At 45.5% G+C, this 17,439-nt stretch overlaps 8 protein-coding genes across 8 annotated transcripts; 5 read left to right on the top strand and 3 right to left on the bottom strand.

Annotated features, from left to right (window-relative positions):
• Positions 1-748: 748 nt before the first annotated feature.
• CRR1 (putative glycosylase) lies at positions 749-2,176 on the top strand (the record flags this gene model as incomplete). The annotated part of the gene is made up of 1 exon (XM_002555916.1): positions 749-2,176. The coding sequence occupies one exon, from the start codon at positions 749-751 to the stop codon at positions 2,174-2,176; it is 1,428 nt and encodes a 475-aa protein (XP_002555962.1).
• Positions 2,177-2,565: 389 nt separating this feature from the next.
• Positions 2,566-6,195, top strand: COP1 (coatomer subunit alpha; the record flags this gene model as incomplete). Its single annotated transcript, XM_002555915.1, has 1 exon — positions 2,566-6,195. One exon carries the CDS (start codon positions 2,566-2,568, stop codon positions 6,193-6,195), a length of 3,630 nt encoding a protein of 1,209 aa, XP_002555961.1.
• Positions 6,196-6,484: 289 nt separating this feature from the next.
• On the top strand, positions 6,485-7,891 carry TUB4 (gamma-tubulin; the record flags this gene model as incomplete). Its single annotated transcript, XM_002555914.1, has 1 exon — positions 6,485-7,891. One exon carries the CDS (start codon positions 6,485-6,487, stop codon positions 7,889-7,891), a length of 1,407 nt encoding a protein of 468 aa, XP_002555960.1.
• Positions 7,892-7,943: 52 nt separating this feature from the next.
• On the bottom strand, positions 7,944-9,395 carry LDB17 (Ldb17p; the record flags this gene model as incomplete). The annotated part of the gene is made up of 1 exon (XM_002555913.1): positions 7,944-9,395. One exon carries the CDS (start codon positions 9,393-9,395, stop codon positions 7,944-7,946), a length of 1,452 nt encoding a protein of 483 aa, XP_002555959.1.
• Positions 9,396-9,699: 304 nt separating this feature from the next.
• Positions 9,700-10,236, top strand: ATG38 (Atg38p; the record flags this gene model as incomplete). The annotated part of the gene is made up of 1 exon (XM_002555912.1): positions 9,700-10,236. The coding sequence occupies one exon, from the start codon at positions 9,700-9,702 to the stop codon at positions 10,234-10,236; it is 537 nt and encodes a 178-aa protein (XP_002555958.1).
• Positions 10,237-10,311: 75 nt separating this feature from the next.
• On the bottom strand, positions 10,312-11,637 carry RPN5 (proteasome regulatory particle lid subunit RPN5; the record flags this gene model as incomplete). The annotated part of the gene is made up of 1 exon (XM_002555911.1): positions 10,312-11,637. The coding sequence occupies one exon, from the start codon at positions 11,635-11,637 to the stop codon at positions 10,312-10,314; it is 1,326 nt and encodes a 441-aa protein (XP_002555957.1).
• A 265-nt stretch (positions 11,638-11,902) lies between these two features.
• NOP14 (snoRNA-binding rRNA-processing protein NOP14) lies at positions 11,903-14,347 on the top strand (the record flags this gene model as incomplete). Its single annotated transcript, XM_002555910.1, has 1 exon — positions 11,903-14,347. One exon carries the CDS (start codon positions 11,903-11,905, stop codon positions 14,345-14,347), a length of 2,445 nt encoding a protein of 814 aa, XP_002555956.1.
• Positions 14,348-14,446: 99 nt separating this feature from the next.
• Positions 14,447-17,212, bottom strand: ATG9 (autophagy protein ATG9; the record flags this gene model as incomplete). Its single annotated transcript, XM_002555909.1, has 1 exon — positions 14,447-17,212. One exon carries the CDS (start codon positions 17,210-17,212, stop codon positions 14,447-14,449), a length of 2,766 nt encoding a protein of 921 aa, XP_002555955.1.
• Positions 17,213-17,439: the final 227 nt, after the last annotated feature.

Here is a 17,439-nt window from a genome sequence, read left to right as displayed (position 1 = left end):
TTGTAGCGCCCATAAAGCAGGCCGTAGCCAACGGTTAAGAGCATTATCGGTTATATGAGGGTTTCTGTAAAAAAAGGCACAGAAAATGTTCTCGCGAGGACCCTTGTGAGCGGTTTCAGCCAGTAGGACAAGACCGTAAAGGCCTCTTCGTCGACATATGTAGCAGCCGTGATAGTTCTGGAGGTTTGGCTAGTTATGTGAGGTCTCAGAGGATCCTGCGCCGCTCTTTGCAATTCAGGGCTTTTATGTCCTGGTGTCAGCAGAGTACAAAGTGATCAGCAGACAAAGACGCGCACTATGGCAGAGCCAAGGTTACCAGGATCTGTCGTTGAGTGCGCCGTGGGATCGGAGCTTGCTGGAGCATAATCTAGATGGTAGTTTTTAGCTAATGTAGTCAGACCGTCAGGCTGCTGGGCCGGCGCTTTTGGTCGTTGGTTTCAGGCGTGCTTTGGATGAAGAAAGCCGTGAGTGAAAAAGCAGCGGGCACTTCTGTCGCCTGCAGAGGGGCTCCGCTGGCAGCGACACATTGGCTGGATTGTTTCCCGGGTTTCTTGACGGTAGTAGTTGCCAATGCTTTTGTGTTCTGCTCGCTGTCGCTCCCATTTGGCCCTGACGTCGAATGCTGATGGCCGTGCGCTTTTGAGTCGCGATGTGGAGCTTTCCAGGCTCCCCATGAGAGCAGTTTTCTCGCAAGCTTCCATAGTCTCCTTCGATTACAGCGCTCACCTTTTCCACAGTTTTCACGGTAATGGTAGCTCTTGCTCTCGCCGCTTCTCTCCTCATAGGCGCTGAATTCGTGCAGTGCTTTGTTGAAACATACAAGTCCGACCCTGCTATTGCCTGCTCCAATGACAACCACTGCCCCAAAGAGTGGCCATGCTGCTCGCAATATGGCCAGTGCGGCGACGGGCCTCTTTGCGTAGGCGGATGCGATCCCCGGTCTTCCTTTGACGCACACAGCTGTGCCGCGATACCGGCATTAGTGCCGTCTGCAAGCAGCGGAATCCAGGTCCTGGGGGGAAGCACTGGAGGGGCCGGGGACAGAGAAGACCAATTTTTGCCTGCGCTTGACACCCAATTCGGGATTTACAGTGCTCGGCACGGACCGAAGCCGGACGCGGAGCGTATTCAGAAGGCTCTTGAGAGTGCCAAAATGCTACACTATTCTGAGTTCAAAGTTGAGCCAGAGCTCAGCAGCGCGGATTATACGTACAGTGGGTTTTTGGATTTTGACGCCGGTCCACAACCCGCGCTGATGCTGACAATGCCTCCCGAGACAACCGGAAGCCTCCTTTCGTCTGCAAGATCGTTTTTATATGGAAGGGTTGCAGTGACAATGAAAGCGGCCCCAGGACAAGGCGTCGTTTCCGCCATGGTTTTGATGTCTGCGGTCAAGGACGAGGTTGACTTTGAAATTCTGGGTGGGGACCCTGAGTTCGCCCAGTCTAACTACTACTACCAGGGCGAGCTGGTTCATACACGCATGACCAAAGCTAGAATACAGCCTGACAGCTGCAGCGAGTTCCACACTTATGAGTTCGACTGGAATGAGAACCGAATCCATTGGCTCATTGACGGAGCCATCGTTAGGACCCTGCGTCGCGAAGACACGTACGATCCCGTCCTGAAAATCCACAAGTACCCACAAACCCCAATGCGCCTAGAGGTGGCCATATGGCCTGGCGGAGTTCCCAGCAACAATCCAGGTACAATCATGTGGGCAGGAGGGCTCATCGACTGGGTCAACGCCGCAGCAATTGTGAACGGCGGGCGGTTCCAACTGGCCGTTAAGCAGGTCACAATCACGCCTTATGCAAACGCGTTCACCCAGGTCAAGCCTGCCAAACTGCAAGCACGCTCAGAAGATAGCGTGTTTTTTTACTTCTACGATCCTGACTGCTCGAATTTCGATGAAGCGTGCGTGCGGGCCGCTCCTCAGCAGAAGGAAGACCGTGTTCAAGAGGCTGCAAGTGCGCCGCTTGACTCGTCAATCTCGGTGCAACCGTCATCGACGCCGGTGTCTTCAAGTTCGGTTCCGACGCCTGCATCATCACGGACTTCTGCCCACAGTAGCTACAAACCTTCCGTGTTTACGATAACCCGGCATGAGAATATTGGGCCAGCAATGAGCAGACAAAACTTGCTCTACAAGTTGCGGTCGTGGCTGTTGTCATGAGCATTGATTCATATCGCCAATTTTGGGCTCTAGGGTTCGGAAAAACGCATGGTTCCAAGGCAGGAGGACACGCAGTTCCTCGAAGGCCGGCATCAAATTTGTGACGAGCCTTCCGGAGAGCTGCACTCACCTTCTGCTTGTCGCTATAGACCAAAAGGGCCAGGCTACGTTGTTTAGCAGGATATTTCAGATATCTTTTCGTATGGTATAATTTGCAAGGCGTAAAAATTTTAAAAGGGGAAAACAAACAGTGTCCACGTAGATGGATCAAAAGATCGTCACATTCCAAGCGAGATTTTGGAGTGCAAACAACGGCTCTGAGCATTAGAAGGGCGCTTTGAGTCAATTGACATAGGTGTTTGCATCCGTAAGAATTTCCAGCCGCCAAGATGAAGATGCTGACGAAATTCGAGTCCAAGTCTACGAGGGCAAAAGGCCTGGCGTTCCACCCCTCTAGGCCATGGGTGCTAGTTGCGCTGTTTTCGTCTTCGATTCAGCTATGGGACTACAGAATGGGAACGCTCTTACACAAGTTCGAGGACCACGAGGGCCCCGTGCGGGGCATAGACTTCCACCCTACGCAGCCTCTGTTCGTGTCCGCAGGTGACGACTACACCATTAAGGTCTGGTCTCTGGACACTAAGAAGTGCCTGTTCACATTGAACGGACATCTGGATTACGTGCGCACGGTTTTCTTTCACCGTGAACTACCCTGGATTATTTCTGCCTCGGATGACCAGACCATTCGCATCTGGAACTGGCAAAATCGTAAGGAGATCGCATGCCTGACAGGCCACAACCATTTTGTGATGTGTGCTGATTTCCATCCAACCGAGGACCTGGTGGTTTCTGCGTCGCTCGACGAGACCGTTCGTGTGTGGGATATTTCGGGCTTGCGCAAGCGCCACTCGGCCCCTAGTACTTATACTCTCGAGGACCAGATCGCGGCTCAGCAGAACCTGCTGGATGGCGGGTTTGGCGACTGTGTTGTGAAATTTATCCTTGAGGGCCACGCCAGAGGTGTCAACTGGGCCAGTTTTCACCCTACCCTACCCCTAATTGTTTCTGGTGGTGACGATCGTCAAGTAAAGCTGTGGAGGATGAGCTCCACCAAAGCTTGGGAAGTGGATACCTGCAGAGGCCATACCAACAATGTCGACAGTGTGATATTCCACCCACATCAAAACCTGATCATTTCGGTTGGAGAAGATAAAACCATCCGTGTGTGGGACCTCGACAAGAGAACTCCCGTAAAGCAGTTCAAGAGAGAAAACGACCGCTTCTGGCTAGTAAGAGCGCATCCAAATATCAATCTCTTTGGTGCCGCTCATGATTCCGGTATTATGGTATTCAAGTTAGACCGTGAAAGACCTTGCAGCGCAATCAACCAAAACCAGCTTATTTTTGTCAACAAAGAGAAGCAAGTCCAAACTTTTGACTACAACAAAAAAGTGGTGTCGCTTCCTTATGTGTCGCTTAAGAACATAGGGCATGCGTGGAATGCTTTTAGGAGCTTATCCTACAATCCATCCCAGCATTCGGTGTTGGTGAACTGCTCCGATAACCAAGGTAGCAAGTTTGCGTTGTGTCCATTACCAAAACAGGCAACTGGCGCCATTGAACCTACTGGGGTACTCGAGGACTCTGGCTCCTTTGCCACTTTTGTGGCACGGAATAGATTTGTGGTCTACAACAGTTCAACGTCTTCGCTTGAAGTACGTGGCTTAGACAACAAAATCACAAAGTCCATAAAAATTGATGGGGATAATACCGTCAAGGATATCGTATATGGGGGACCCGGATCGGTGTTATTGTTGCAAGCTAAATCTGTGACATTGTTCGATGTTCAGCAAGCCAGGAAGCTAGCTGAAGTTCCCTCCAAAAATGTGAAGTATGTTAGCTGGTCTTTGGATAACCAGTTCATCGCACTGATGAGTAAACACACAATCACGATTGTAACCAAAAACCTGGAAGTCGTGACTTCCATGCACGAAACTATTAGAATAAAGAGTGCAGCCTGGGACGAGACTGGTGTATTGATATATTCCACATTGAATCACATAAAGTACACCTTATTGAATGGAGACAACGGTATCATCAAGACACTGGAGAACACTTTGTACATCAACAAAGTCCATGGTAAATTTGTTTATGCTCTCAACCGTGAAGGCGAAGTGGAGGTGGTTACCATTGATCCAACTGAATACCGCTTCAAGAAGGCTTTGGTGAACAAAAACTTCCCAGAAGTTTTACGTATAATCAAGAACTCGAACCTTGTTGGCCAAAACATTATCTCATATCTGCAAAAATCCGGCTTCCCTGACATTGCTTTGCAGTTTGTGCAAGAGCCACAAACTAGATTCGACCTTGCCCTAGAATATGGCGATCTTAATATTGCATTGGAAGAGGCCAACAAACTTAACAGCAGTATTGTCTGGGAGCAGCTAGGTAAAGCAGCCTTGCAACAGGGAAATATTGAGATGGTCGAACTGGTGTACCAGACGCAAAAGCTTTTCGACAAGTTATCGTTCCTTTACCTGATTACTGGTGACCTCTCGAAGTTGTCGAGGATGGAATCCATTGCTGAGCGTAGAGGAGATATCTCGAGCTTAATCCTGAATACCTTTTACAGTGATTCCGCTGAAAAGAGAGGGTCAGTTTTTGCTCAATCAGGTGCTCTACCGCTAGCCTACGCGATTGCCAAAGCTAACAACGATGATGATGCTGTAGCTCAAATACTCGAGAAGGCTGGCGTCGATGAAAGCGATGTTAAATTGCCAAAGAACTTGACTTCATCTAGACTTTGCAAAAGCCCCGTTGTGTCTGAGGCTATCACTCAATGGCCGCTAGAAAGCCCCGGTGCCTCGTTTTTCGAAAAGGCACTATCGGGTCAAGTTGAAGGCCTGAGCTTGGAAGAAGGTGCAGATGAAGAAGAACTAGAGAGAGACGCGGGTATAGTCGCTCCAGAGCCAAATGACTTTTCAGACGAGGAAGAGGTTCTGGAAGACGACGGCGGCTGGGACATCGGCGAGGAGGACCTTGGATTAGAGGAGGACGCTCAAGAAGCTTTTTTGGCTGACAAAGGTACCGCAAAGATCGTTGACGAAAACGAAGTTACCCAATGGACCAAAAATTGCAAGCTGCCATACGTTCTGATCGCGTCTGGCGCTTTTGAAGCAGCTGCTCAAGCACTGAACAAGCAGGCAGGTGTGGCGAACTTTGAGCCTTTGAGACCACGTTTCCTGGAAATTTACGAAAGCTGCAGGACTTACATGGCAGCAACGCCTGCTGAATTGCCAAGTATAACGGGCGTTATTCGTGCAGTTGCCGAAGAGGAAGAGCGCGGAAAGCTTCTGCCATTCGTTGCTGGCATCGATGTGGTAACCAGTAAAATGAATGAGGGGTTTTCGCTCTTCAAAGCAAACAAGCTTGAGGCTGCAATCGAGATTTTCCGTGATGTTGTCTACATTGTAACTTTGTTTGCTACCGACAACGAAGAGGATGAGAGCACAGCCCGCAAGGCGCTCGCAAAAGCTCGTGAATACATTTTGGGAATCACCATTGAGTTAGCCAGGCGCGCTCTGCCTGCTGACCAGGTGAAACGCAACTTGGAATTGGCTTCTTACTTCACTACAACTAAACTTCTTCCTCCTCACAGAAGCACGGCTTTCCAGGTAGCGATGTCGCAGTCCTTCAAACACAAAAACTTTATCCAGGCGTCTTATTTTGCTAGTGAGTTCCTCAAGATAGTGACAACAGGTCCTCGTGCCGATCAGGCACAGAAGGTCAAAGACCGCGCTGATCTGATGGCACATGATGCTATTGAGGTTGACTTTGACCCTCACGCCGAATTTGCCATCTGTGCATCTACGCTCACCCCGATCTACAGTGGTACTCCAACCCTGTCAGATTCTCTTACCGGGGCCAAATATCACGCTTCAGAGAAGGGTAAACTTGACGCTATTGCATTGATTTCTAAGATCGGAACCCCCGCGTCTGGTCTACGGATCCTAATTTAGCGGCAAACGCGCCGCCGTACGTCACCTCTATATATAACAAATCAATCCGAGAACCATTTTGAATACGAGCTGTAGTTAGAAGAACCAAGTGTTCTTGTCTGAGGCCTAGATCAAGTCTTCGCTTGTCCGCCAACGCGTCTAGGAACCATTACAATGATCGCGTACAAAGCGATCCATGATTCTTGGACATTGTAAACATCAAATAGAACTTGTAAATCGCGAACCGCTCGGGTTAGATTTCGAAGAGATTCTCTGATCGACGCCTCCTGGGACCCTTTCTCGTATTCTAATGACGGGAGAGATAATAACTCTTCAGATTGGACAATGTGGCAATCAGGTAGGTAAGCAATTCTGGTCACAACTGATCAAAGAGCATGGGATCAGTAGGGATGGACAAAGCTTGAGTACCAATGAGAGCGACACGGTAGAGGAAGATGATCCTACAATATTTTTTAAGCAAAACGACAGCAACAGATATACGCCGCGCGCTCTGCTTTTTGACCTAGAGCCAAGCGCGATAGCTGATGTTCAAAATTCCTTTCCAGGGCTCTTCAACGAGAGAAACGTCTGGGTTTCTAAAGACGAGCTTGGGGCGGGAAACGCATGGTCAAAAGGTTACGATCATGGGCTGGAAAACCAGGAGGAATTCATAAATATGGTTGACAAGGAAATCGACGCAACGGAAAGTTTTGAAGGTTTCCAACTTCTTCACTCTGTGGCAGGGGGGACTGGATCTGGACTTGGGTCTAACTTCCTGGAAGCTCTTTCCGATAGATATCACAAGAAAATAATTACGACTTATTCTGTTTTTCCAAGCAGCGAGTCCGAAGTGGTCATACAACCTTACAACACCATTTTAACTTTGAGGCGCTTGATAGAACATAGCGACGCATCTGTTGTGTTTGATAACAAGGCCCTATTGAATCTCGCAACACGCGTCTTCAGGGATCGCAACACCAGCTACGAGCAAACAAATCAATTAATTGCAAGTGTATTGTCCTCCATCACAAACAGTTTAAGGTTTCCCAGCTACATGTACAATTCTCTTCCCAGCATTTTTTCTACGCTGGTTCCAACAGCAGACTTGCATTTCCTTGTTCCAAGCTTTACGCCATTTACGTCCGACTTCATTCCTGGGGTGAGAGACTTTAAAAAGAGCTCTGCTTATGACGTGATTCTGGACCTTTTTGACAAGAGCAATAGTATGGTCCTGCGAAACAACGATACGCCAGTATACCTCAGTATCTACAATTCAATACTCGGCCCAACAGACCAGGCAGACATCACAAGGGCAATTTTGAAATCACAGCAGCGAATCAAGTTTCCACCTTGGTCATCGAGCGCGCTTCATGTCAACGTTGGCAAAAAATCGGCGTACAATGTAACACCAGATTCAGATAAGGTGAGTGGAATGATGCTGGCTAACACAACGTCTGTGAATGCATTGCTTCAGACGGCATGCTCAAGTTTTGACGTCCTGTTCAAAAGAGGTGCCTTTCTGCATATGTACCAAGATGGAAAAATGTTTCAAAATGGAGCAGAAGAGTTTATTGAGTCTCGCGAGGTAGTTCAATCCTGCATCAATGAGTACTACGCTGCAGAACAAGAAACTTTTATGGATGATGTGCTAATGGAAGAGGAGAACATCGTTGGAAATGGGGGCATGCTTGATGCCGATGGAGACGACATCATTTGATACATGTAATGATTTTGATATTAACTTGAGTCCTAATTATGCATATGCTGCTTCAGGATTTTGGCCTGAATTGTGCTATTTTTTGTCCACTACCGAGGCGGTGTGGATGCTTTCTTGCTGGCGGAGGAGGAGGAGGCTGCAATCGCTTCGTAATAGACTCCGCCGATAATGAAGCATCGTAGTTGCCATAGAGGTGCTTCTCCTGAAAGTCGTAAGGGGAAGATAATGAGCCTGTACTTACGCTCATTTCCCTAGAATCGTCACTATATACTGGCACGGTCTGGTCGGAAGTGTCGACAACAGGGACCTGCAACCAATCAATTTGCTTCAAACATTTTTGAGCCAATCTCACCGTTGTTCTATGTTCATCTTTTGTCTCACCCGAGGAACACACGTTATCGAGAGAGGACAGATGCTGTAGAATGTCAATTAAATCTGATCTGCGATACTGCGTTTGAGCAAGCTCTGTGTTTCTTAGCAAAGGAAAGAGTACTCTCAACACAGTGTTCCTAATAAGCTCCTCGTCGTCAGCAATGTTGTTGAGCTCCCGGATCAAGACATCGACTAAAACGTGAAGATCGTTCAGATAGAAAAAGTCTTTAGCATAGCTCTCATCCATCGTCAAAATGAGGTAAACGATCTTACACAGCATAATTTGGAGCGATCTATCGGTAACCCTATTGAATTTCAAAAGTAACAGCTCGACAAAGCTCTTGGAAACTGTGCTGTCAACCAAGTATTTGTAAACACGATTTTCCAATTCGTATTGGTAAGAAAATATCATGTACTGCTCATTCAATGCAAGCAACAACTTAAATTTTGCATTGTTGAATATATCTTCCGTAGTTTCCGATCTCATAGTCCGCATGAGGTAGTAGACAAAGAAGTCGTCTACAATACTTAGATTGACGATGTCGCATTTTGAGTATTTGAATATTTGGAAGAGAATATCCATTAATATTGTGGAAACTTGCTTTAGGCTCTCAATGATTTCAGACTCAATTTCAGTTCCAGCATCCGACCTGGGGCCTGAGCTCGAGCTGGGAGCAATATCTTCGCCATATCGATTCAAATACGCAAAGGTGCTGTAGAGATTATTGTAAACAACAGTAAAGCCCTGGAATTCCACCAACAATTCCAATACAGAAAGGTCGCTTTTTGAAGCGCACAATATGATGTAGCTTATAATAAATTTCAGGTTACACTCCAGAAGATCCACACTGAGCAACGACAACAATTTGCTCACCACAAACATCTTATTTCTGTGAAACATCGTCGATTCAGTGAATGTTACTCCAAGTCGGTAAAGGCCTTGCTCGGTCTTGACACATTTTTGATAACTATCGGAACCATGTTTTATGTATTTGACCAACGCAGTATTAACCTGGGTTTCATCGGTCACATCGGGGACTTTAAGCAGATGTTCCATCTCCTCCCAAAAAATACTAGGAGAATATGCAGCATTGGGTTCTTCATCATCGGGTGATGATGAACCGCGCTCCATGGGCAAACGAATGACTTAATTTGGAATACCTTTTTTGTTTGTGCTTCTCATGAAGTCAGTTGATATAAGCTAGTTCCACAGATTGAAAAATAAGCTTCCCCGGAAATCAAGGTGTAATAAATCGCGATAACACCTAATGGCATCAAGCAATCTCACCAAGAAACCTCACCAAGATGGCGGATTTGACGGAAGTACGCAAATTAAAGCTCAACAGGAACTCCTCTAGACTTGACGACTACTAGTTCATATATTAACTAGGTTTCTCGTTATGAGATAGGTTTATAAACTGATTGAAAGCGCAGAGATGCAGCTTCGCGATAGGAAGTTCAGTGAATCAATTGAAACTTACAAAAAGAGCGCCGAGGCAATTAACCAACTTGAGATCCAGCACAAGAGCATCGCGAACGTTGGAGATCTGAAGCAAGCCTTGAACTTACTGAAGAAAGATCTCAACAGGAAAATACGAGAGATCCAAATACTCGGGAAGTTCAGCGCTCAGAGCTCCCCCATTGAAACAAACGACACTGCATCTCACGAACCTATGGCAGCATACAGACTAAGCGGATTTCAAAATAATATATTGGCCATTGTCAGAGGAAAGACAGACCCAAAGTCCGGCGTTTCAGCCTCTGAAATAGAAAACTCCATATCCAAAGAAGTTTCCCAACTTTTCAAAAGCTTTGCTCTCATAGATCAGCAGAAATTCAAAGAGTATGACAATAAGGTTGAACAGCTTGTCAGGGAGAATCGAAAGTTAACCGGGCAAATTGTGAAACTGAAAGAACGTTGGGATAGCTTGGTGGAAAGCGCTCGTCAAAAAAGGAACCAACAGAACGAATAAGGTTCTGCCACTGGCGTCACTTACTTGCATTTGCAATACGTAGTTTACATACAGTTGCTCTTTCTTCGCTAGTGACTAGTTCCCCTTCAATCCATGCAAGATTTCCTCCTTGGTGATCAAATGACCTATTGTTTCAATGTGTTCCAAAAGCTGATCAACATTTTGCGACCACTCGTTCAGAAGTAAGCTTGAGTTCTTGGGTCTGCCGAAATTTACAATTTTAGCCGGTCTGTTGATCTTGGCATAGATAACACCTTGATTGACCAAATCGCTGATAAATCTTTCAGTTTCAGTTTCTGTCAGATCTAGGAGCTCATTGAGTCTCGACAAGTTAATGCGTGTGTAGTATTTGGAAACAACCCTCAAGTTGTGCTCAATAACCCTTTTCCTTAGATCCTCCCAATGCGCGTTGTTTTTGCCAAACGCGACATCGTCTGAATTCAAAAACGATTCATAAGACTCCTTCACGAACGGCCACCTCATTAGTTCGGCTGTTGTGAACAACTTCACCAAAGACTCTGGTTTTTCCAACTTTTTGAGATTGTTGTCGAGCTGAACTTTGTGAATCAAATCGTTCTGGAGATTGTCGTATGGGGTCAGCACCAGGAAAAGTACGACATGCGTCAACGCATGCTTCCACTTAGCCTCGTCCTTTTTAATGCTCTCGGTGTTGTATATTTCTTGATAGTACTGTGCAACCTGGAGATAATCGCGCTTATGGAGGCCAATTTTGATCAGGAGTTCGAAATAGTCCAGCTTCAGGGCCTCGTACTTCTCGTTCTTAAATGTCTTTCTCAAAACCTTGCGCGAAAGAACGGTTGCCTGTGAGTAGTCACCCCTGAGGATGCTTAGCTCCATCTGCTCGAGAATGAACCCAATCTTCTCGTACATGTCCATCGAACCGAATGTCTCGACCTGTAATGAGCACAACAGATCGGTTGCCTGGTCAATGTCTCCTTCTGATCTGCGAATTTCGGTTAGAATACGCGTGACACGCGCTCTCTCGACCTCGACGAATATCTTGTTCTCGGTGACCGTTCTGATGGTTTCAATTGCTTTAACCTTTGTTTTTAGGTCCTGCAGCTGTTCCAGGTGTTCCATGATCTTCTGAACCATGAACTGCACGGACATTTTCAGTTGCCCGTGTTTCTTAGACAGCGCAATAAGTTGCTCATCCAGTTCGCCCCATTGGTTTTTGCCGACAAGGAGTTCAACAATACTCGCTAGAACTTTTTTTGATGACTCTAAGTCGGATGACTGCCGAGTTTTCTTCTCAAGCACCAGTAGCTTGTCCAAAGCACCTTGTGTATCATTTTGAGCTAAGACCTCAATTTTAGGAAGCTCTTCCTTCAGAATTTCAGTATAATCCTTTTCCGCTTTCAAAGGTGCGTCTCTAGACATTTTATAGTTGAATGAAGAGACCAGGACTTTCGAATGGTATGCAATTGGTGAAGGCCCTCAATTATATGTGTCCTTAGGCTTTCACAACTATCACGATTTTGCCACCTGAAATTAACAAGCTATACTCGTTTAAAGCGATTCTGAAATGGTAAAATTTTCTGGACGCGATGAGATGCGATGAGCTAGGCCTAATCGTTCACTTTTCAGTTCTAAGCTCTGACAATTCTAAGGTGACTTACTGTTGGGTGTTTTATCATAAGATAACATGGCCGGGTCTCAGCTGAAGAACCTTAAAAATGCTTTGAAAGAGCAGGGTTTCACGGGCCAAACTAATGTGAAAGGCTCCAAAAAACTGAAGCGAAAGGCTAAGGAATACGACCGTGATGAAAGGACGAAGGCTATTGCCAGAATTCGGGAGCAGTTCAATCCTTTCGATGTGAAAATGAACCGTGACAAAAGAGGTGCGGAAGCGAAAAGAGTCGCGCAGCCTGTTGGCAAACCCGGGATTTCGAAACAGATCGGCGAAGAGCAGAGAAAGCAGGTTTACGAAGCCAAGAAGAAGAGTAAAAACAGACTTGGTGGGCTGCTTGACAGAAGATTTGGTGAGAACTTTAAGGGCTTGACCGAGGAGGAAAAAATGCTCGAACGTTTTACCAGGGAAAAGCAGAGCCAAGCTTCGTCAAGAAGATCGCTCTTTAACTTGGATGACGATGACGATGCTGGCGACGATGATGTATATGGAGAAAAACTTACGCATTATGGAAAGTCACTTTCGTTTCAAGACGATTTCCAAGAGGACGACCTTGGTTTAGATGAGGACACCGGAAACAAAGGCTCCTCTAAAAGAAGCGAGCGCGAGTTTGGTGATGAAAATGCCGAACTACCTGCTAGGAAGAAGACAAAAGCTGAGGTCATGAAAGAGGTTATTGCCAAGTCAAAATTTTACAAGCAAGAAAGACAAAAGGCGCAGGAGAAATTGGAAGACGATATTCAGGATGTCGACGACGAATTTGAAGACGTCATGGCAGAGCTTAACTCCCTGCCAAAAGCCAAAAAAACTGATCAAAATAACAGCAAGGAGTTTGATAAGGAATATGATACGAAGGTTAGGGAGCTCGGCCTCGATAGAAGAGCCGCACCAGCTGAGCGAACGAAGACCGAAGAAGAACTCGAGAAAGAAAATGAAGAAAAACGTCAAAAATTGGAGCAAGCAAGGCTCGATAGAATGAGAGGCATGTTTGGTGAGGAAGAAGATCAAGGCGTCGAAGACCTGGGTGAAGAATTCTGGGCAGGCGAAGATTCTGAGAACGAAGATTTGAATGAAACTGATGGTAGTGAACTCGAGGATGTTGAGCTCCCTGGTGGTGACGAAACTAAATCTTTCGGGGGAAAGAGTAAAGCCGTTTCTGTAATCCCTTGTCCCCAAACTGAGGAAGAACTGAAGGATTTTTTACAAAGTTATGAGCTTAGAGAGCATCCTAACATGGTGAAAGAAATAATTAGAACGTACCAGCCAAGTCTAGCTATGGGGAACAAAGGAAAACTGGGGGTGTTCACTGGCGTCCTTTTGAGACACATACTTTCTCTCTCAGTGTCATACGATGATTCCCACCTTGAGCTGTTTGGCAGTGTTCAAAACTCGTTGATCGCTATTCTCAGGTCAATGGCTCAAAAGTACAACGAGCCATTATCAGAGACCTGTCGAGAAATTACAAGCGAGATCCAAGAAAGGTTTAAGAACGAAAGGTCACATGGACTTTCAACCGCGGACCTTATTTTCTTCACCCTCGTCGGCTATATTTTCTCCACTTCAGACCATTACCATCTGGTTGTAACACCCTGCAACGTTTTGATAGGCGAACTCTTAGAGCAAACAAAGCTCAACAGCTTCCAGAATGTTTTCTTTTGCGCTGTTCTAGCAAGAATATCTTTGAGCTACCAAAACATGGGTAAGAGACTCGTACCAGAGCTCGTTTACTTTTTTGAGAAGTCTTTGGTAACATTGCTGCCTCTAACCTCGAAAGAAAAATCATCTAGTGGCTTAGCGCATATCATTCAAGATTCAGAAGACCTGAACGCCCCTCAAAAGCTGGACTTAGCTGCTATCGGTTCCCATAATTTAAATCTCCGTCAGGCAATGTCGCAGGACTATGTTCCAAATGACCAAGAAAAGTCTGCCCTTTTGTGCAACATCCTAGCTTCACTCGAAGAGGCGATTTCTTTGGTGTGGAAGGAACTTTCCTCTTTTCAAGAGCTCACCTTATCTTTCAAAAGAATACTTTCAGCATTTTCGCAAATCTACGAAGATTTTGAGAAACCAAAAGTTATTCTGGAGAAAATTGAGAAATTCGAAAAGTTTCATGAACATTTCCCTCTCTCGCTGCAGAATCATCGCCCCGTGAGTATTCCTTCGCACGTTCCAAAGTATGAAGAGAACTTCAATCCAGACAAAAAGTCTTACGACCCAGATAGAACTAGAAACGAAGTAAACAAGATGAAGGCCCAATTGAAGAAGGAGCGTAAGTTCACTATGAAAGAGATTCGTAAAGACACGAGGTTTGAGGCTAGACAGCAAATTGAAACGAAGAAAAAGGACTATGCTGATTATCACTCTAAAATGGCGCGCATCATCAACCAAATTAGCACAGAGGAGGGAATGGAAAAAGGAAAGTACGAAAGAGAGAAGAAGCTACGTAATAGCAAGAAGTAGGGTTCTAATCGAGAGCGGCAAAAGCCATGTTTGCATTGAAGCCAGGTAATCGGGTTTTTACTTAATTATTATATCCTAGAATATCCCACGATGTATTTATTACCTACCAACATCTGACTTTTTATAATATTGATTTAGAAGGCCAAGTACGCCATTACCACCGGGTACTTCTTCAGCTCTGTCAAGGTGCCTGTATTCGCCAAGAGGAACAGAATTGATAAAGGATTCTCCGAGAGAACTGTCAAAACGTGTCTGCCCCCTTCCCGTACTACGAGAGTCGGCTTTAAATTCTGACGACCTTTTGGTGACAGGATCTTTTGTACCTGTTGGCATGCTAGACGAATAACCCACATTATTGCCCTGGAAGTCTCCAGGACGTTGCCCTGGTTGAAATTGCCTCTTCCAAGAGTAATTCGTATTCAACCAATCTACATTGCCGGGACCCTTTCCATTGCGGCCGCTTTTAGGCAGCTGATGCTTTCCCACTTCATTATCGTTATTTTGATAGCTATCCAAGAAGTACATGTATGAGCGCATCATTTTGTTCACACTCTTATCATCATCTTCACTATCTGACGCGGAGCTGTGCTCACTTTCATCGTACCCCTGAGGGGCATCAAAATTTTGATGGTTTTTTATAATACGGGATGCGCGACTTTTCGCGTCATGATGGCGGCCTTGGACTTCAAAGGTGGCATATTTGCAAACATATCCCAAACCATCAACATAGACCGAAACCTCTCTCATGAAATCCACAATTTTACCAGACGACTTAGGTAAAGAAAACCATAGGATGAATGGCGTCATCACCAAACTCGCCAGCTCACGTAGCAATAATATCACCCTAAGATTGAACAATTTGCAAAAGTCTTGCTTGACATCTTCAGTATGGTACTTTCCCTCCCATTCTTTTGGCTTATAGTGCAAGTAGCTTACCACCTCTCGGAGAGACTCTTCGGGGTCAAAAACTCTGTACTGCCCGGAAACAGAGTTTTTGCAAATCGCCCAGACTGTACCGAATACACTGATGTAAAACAAAACCGATTTGTCTTTTGTGATTTCAAAGTTGAGGAAATTCTCAGGGTCAAAAACAGTTAGAAGAGCCAAAATTGCGACAAACGAGCCGGAAACGAACGCAATAAACTTCATGATTATGTTTGTCTTTTCCTTTGGAAACTGATCGATGTAGTTATTTGCTACTTCAACACTAAGGCCTAGCCGCTTTTGAAAAAGATGGTAAAGTTCGTTATACTCTCTGAACTTCCATTCTGCAATTGGAGTATACTGCCGGGAGCTCAGCGCGCTGGGACTCGTTTTGTATTCGTTGAAGTATCTGAAGAAGTAAAGAAGAATGAAATAAGCAACAAGGAATGGCGAAAGAATTATGTTCAGGAACCCTGCTAGCATAAATCTTTTTCGTAATTCTTCTTCAAGGTAAGACCTTTGTGAGGATTTTAAAAAGCTCTGCTTGAGATACCCAGATTCGTTAAAGGCGAAGCCTATAATGCAAAGATTCAAATTCCACTCCAGCGTTTTTGTCAAAGTGCTTGTTCGATAGAGAGGAATTGGTAATGTTAGGTCCAGAATGTCATTGTTAAATAGGGCAATAAGATAGTTTTCCCTCCTCATGATTCGGTTGGCAACATCGTGAGCATCAATACGGTTTTTTGCTTTGACCTCTGCAACGTTTGCAGTAACAGCGTTTTGATCTTTCAATAGCATAATTTGTTTGATCACTTTTTGCCAAGAAACGGTCTGCAATTCCTTGTCTGATATATTGAGAAGGAAGGAGTAAAAGTTGTGAATATCTCTGAGGGCTCGAACGTCAAAGTAGAACTGTGCGACTTTAAGCGCTACGAAAATGTAGAATCCCCACAGAAGAACCTTTGTAGTACCGGATATCTGAGTGGAGTAACACTTGTGAACGTACACCTCTGATATTTTGGTGCTGTGAGGAAGCTTCGAATAGTCAATACAGCAACCCATAAAAGTAGATATAAAAACCACAAAGAGCAACGTAGCTATATTGAGTGCTTTCTCTATGCAAATACAATAAAATCCGTTCCCCAAATAATAATTGTAAACCTCTTGCAAAAAAATATCGAGGTTCTCCACGTTTGCCCATTTCCATAGAGCCCTTTCCCGCGGGCTCAGTGTGTGAAGCCTAGCCGCAGGTGTGTTGCCAATGGCGGCAAAATTTCCGAATATACGAGGAACATTAGTCTGAGCCTTAGGCTGCTGATTTTCCTCATCCCACGCTGAATTCTTCCGAAACAGAAAACTTTCAGCCTCTGCCTCGTCCTTGCCGAGTTTTAGAAACTGTGTATGCTTGTCGATGAACTTGCTTTTGAAAGCGCGCCGATCCGAGACTTCTGGTCCAAACCCTACGGACGGTCCAGCCGGTACGGGGGAAGGGCTTTTGAAATCAAGGGATTTCAGGTTCTGTCGAAATAACGGTGAATCCTCGTCATTGTTATCTTCCTCGGCCCCTGGCCGTCTTTCTTGGTACTCACTATCACTATCTGCGCCTTGACCCAACTTTTGAACTGAAGCGATAGAGCCAGCACCACTCGAGCTTCCTGCGTCAGAGTCAGCGTCAAGAACCACGCTTTGGATCCCATGAAATGCGCGCACCCTACTGTCATCTTCTTCCCGCTCAAAAGAGGCGTCGTCATCTGAGGAACTACCCTGATCTGATTCTATCATTCTCATGCCGCCGCTTTGGACAAAAGACTGCTCGCTAGCTTGTATCTGGGTCATTTCGGTATTGCCCATTGAGTTTCCTTCAGTAGAGTGGGGACCGAAAACCCGTGATAGAAATGTATTTCTTTCTGGCTCATGATATTTAGAACTACTGCCATCCATTTATGGCTTTATAATGGTAGTTTGGTCTCCAGTCGAGCTACACTTAACTAGATCAAGGTCCGATGTTGGATGTGAACCCTCTTAATTTCAAGGGTATTTATTGTTTGTACCTTCACATTGTTCTCTCCGTTTTTGATGACCCAAATGAGATGCAATCTTCCGGCCTTGAAACTATGGGAAGAGCGACTTGAGATATCAGAGCTGAACAAGGGCTTTCTCGCACCGAG

The sequence above is a fragment of the Lachancea thermotolerans genome (assembly GCF_000142805.1).
Source record: "Lachancea thermotolerans CBS 6340 chromosome H complete sequence".
Taxonomy (NCBI): domain Eukaryota; kingdom Fungi; phylum Ascomycota; class Saccharomycetes; order Saccharomycetales; family Saccharomycetaceae; genus Lachancea; species Lachancea thermotolerans.
This window is presented reverse-complemented; position numbering and strand designations above follow the sequence as displayed.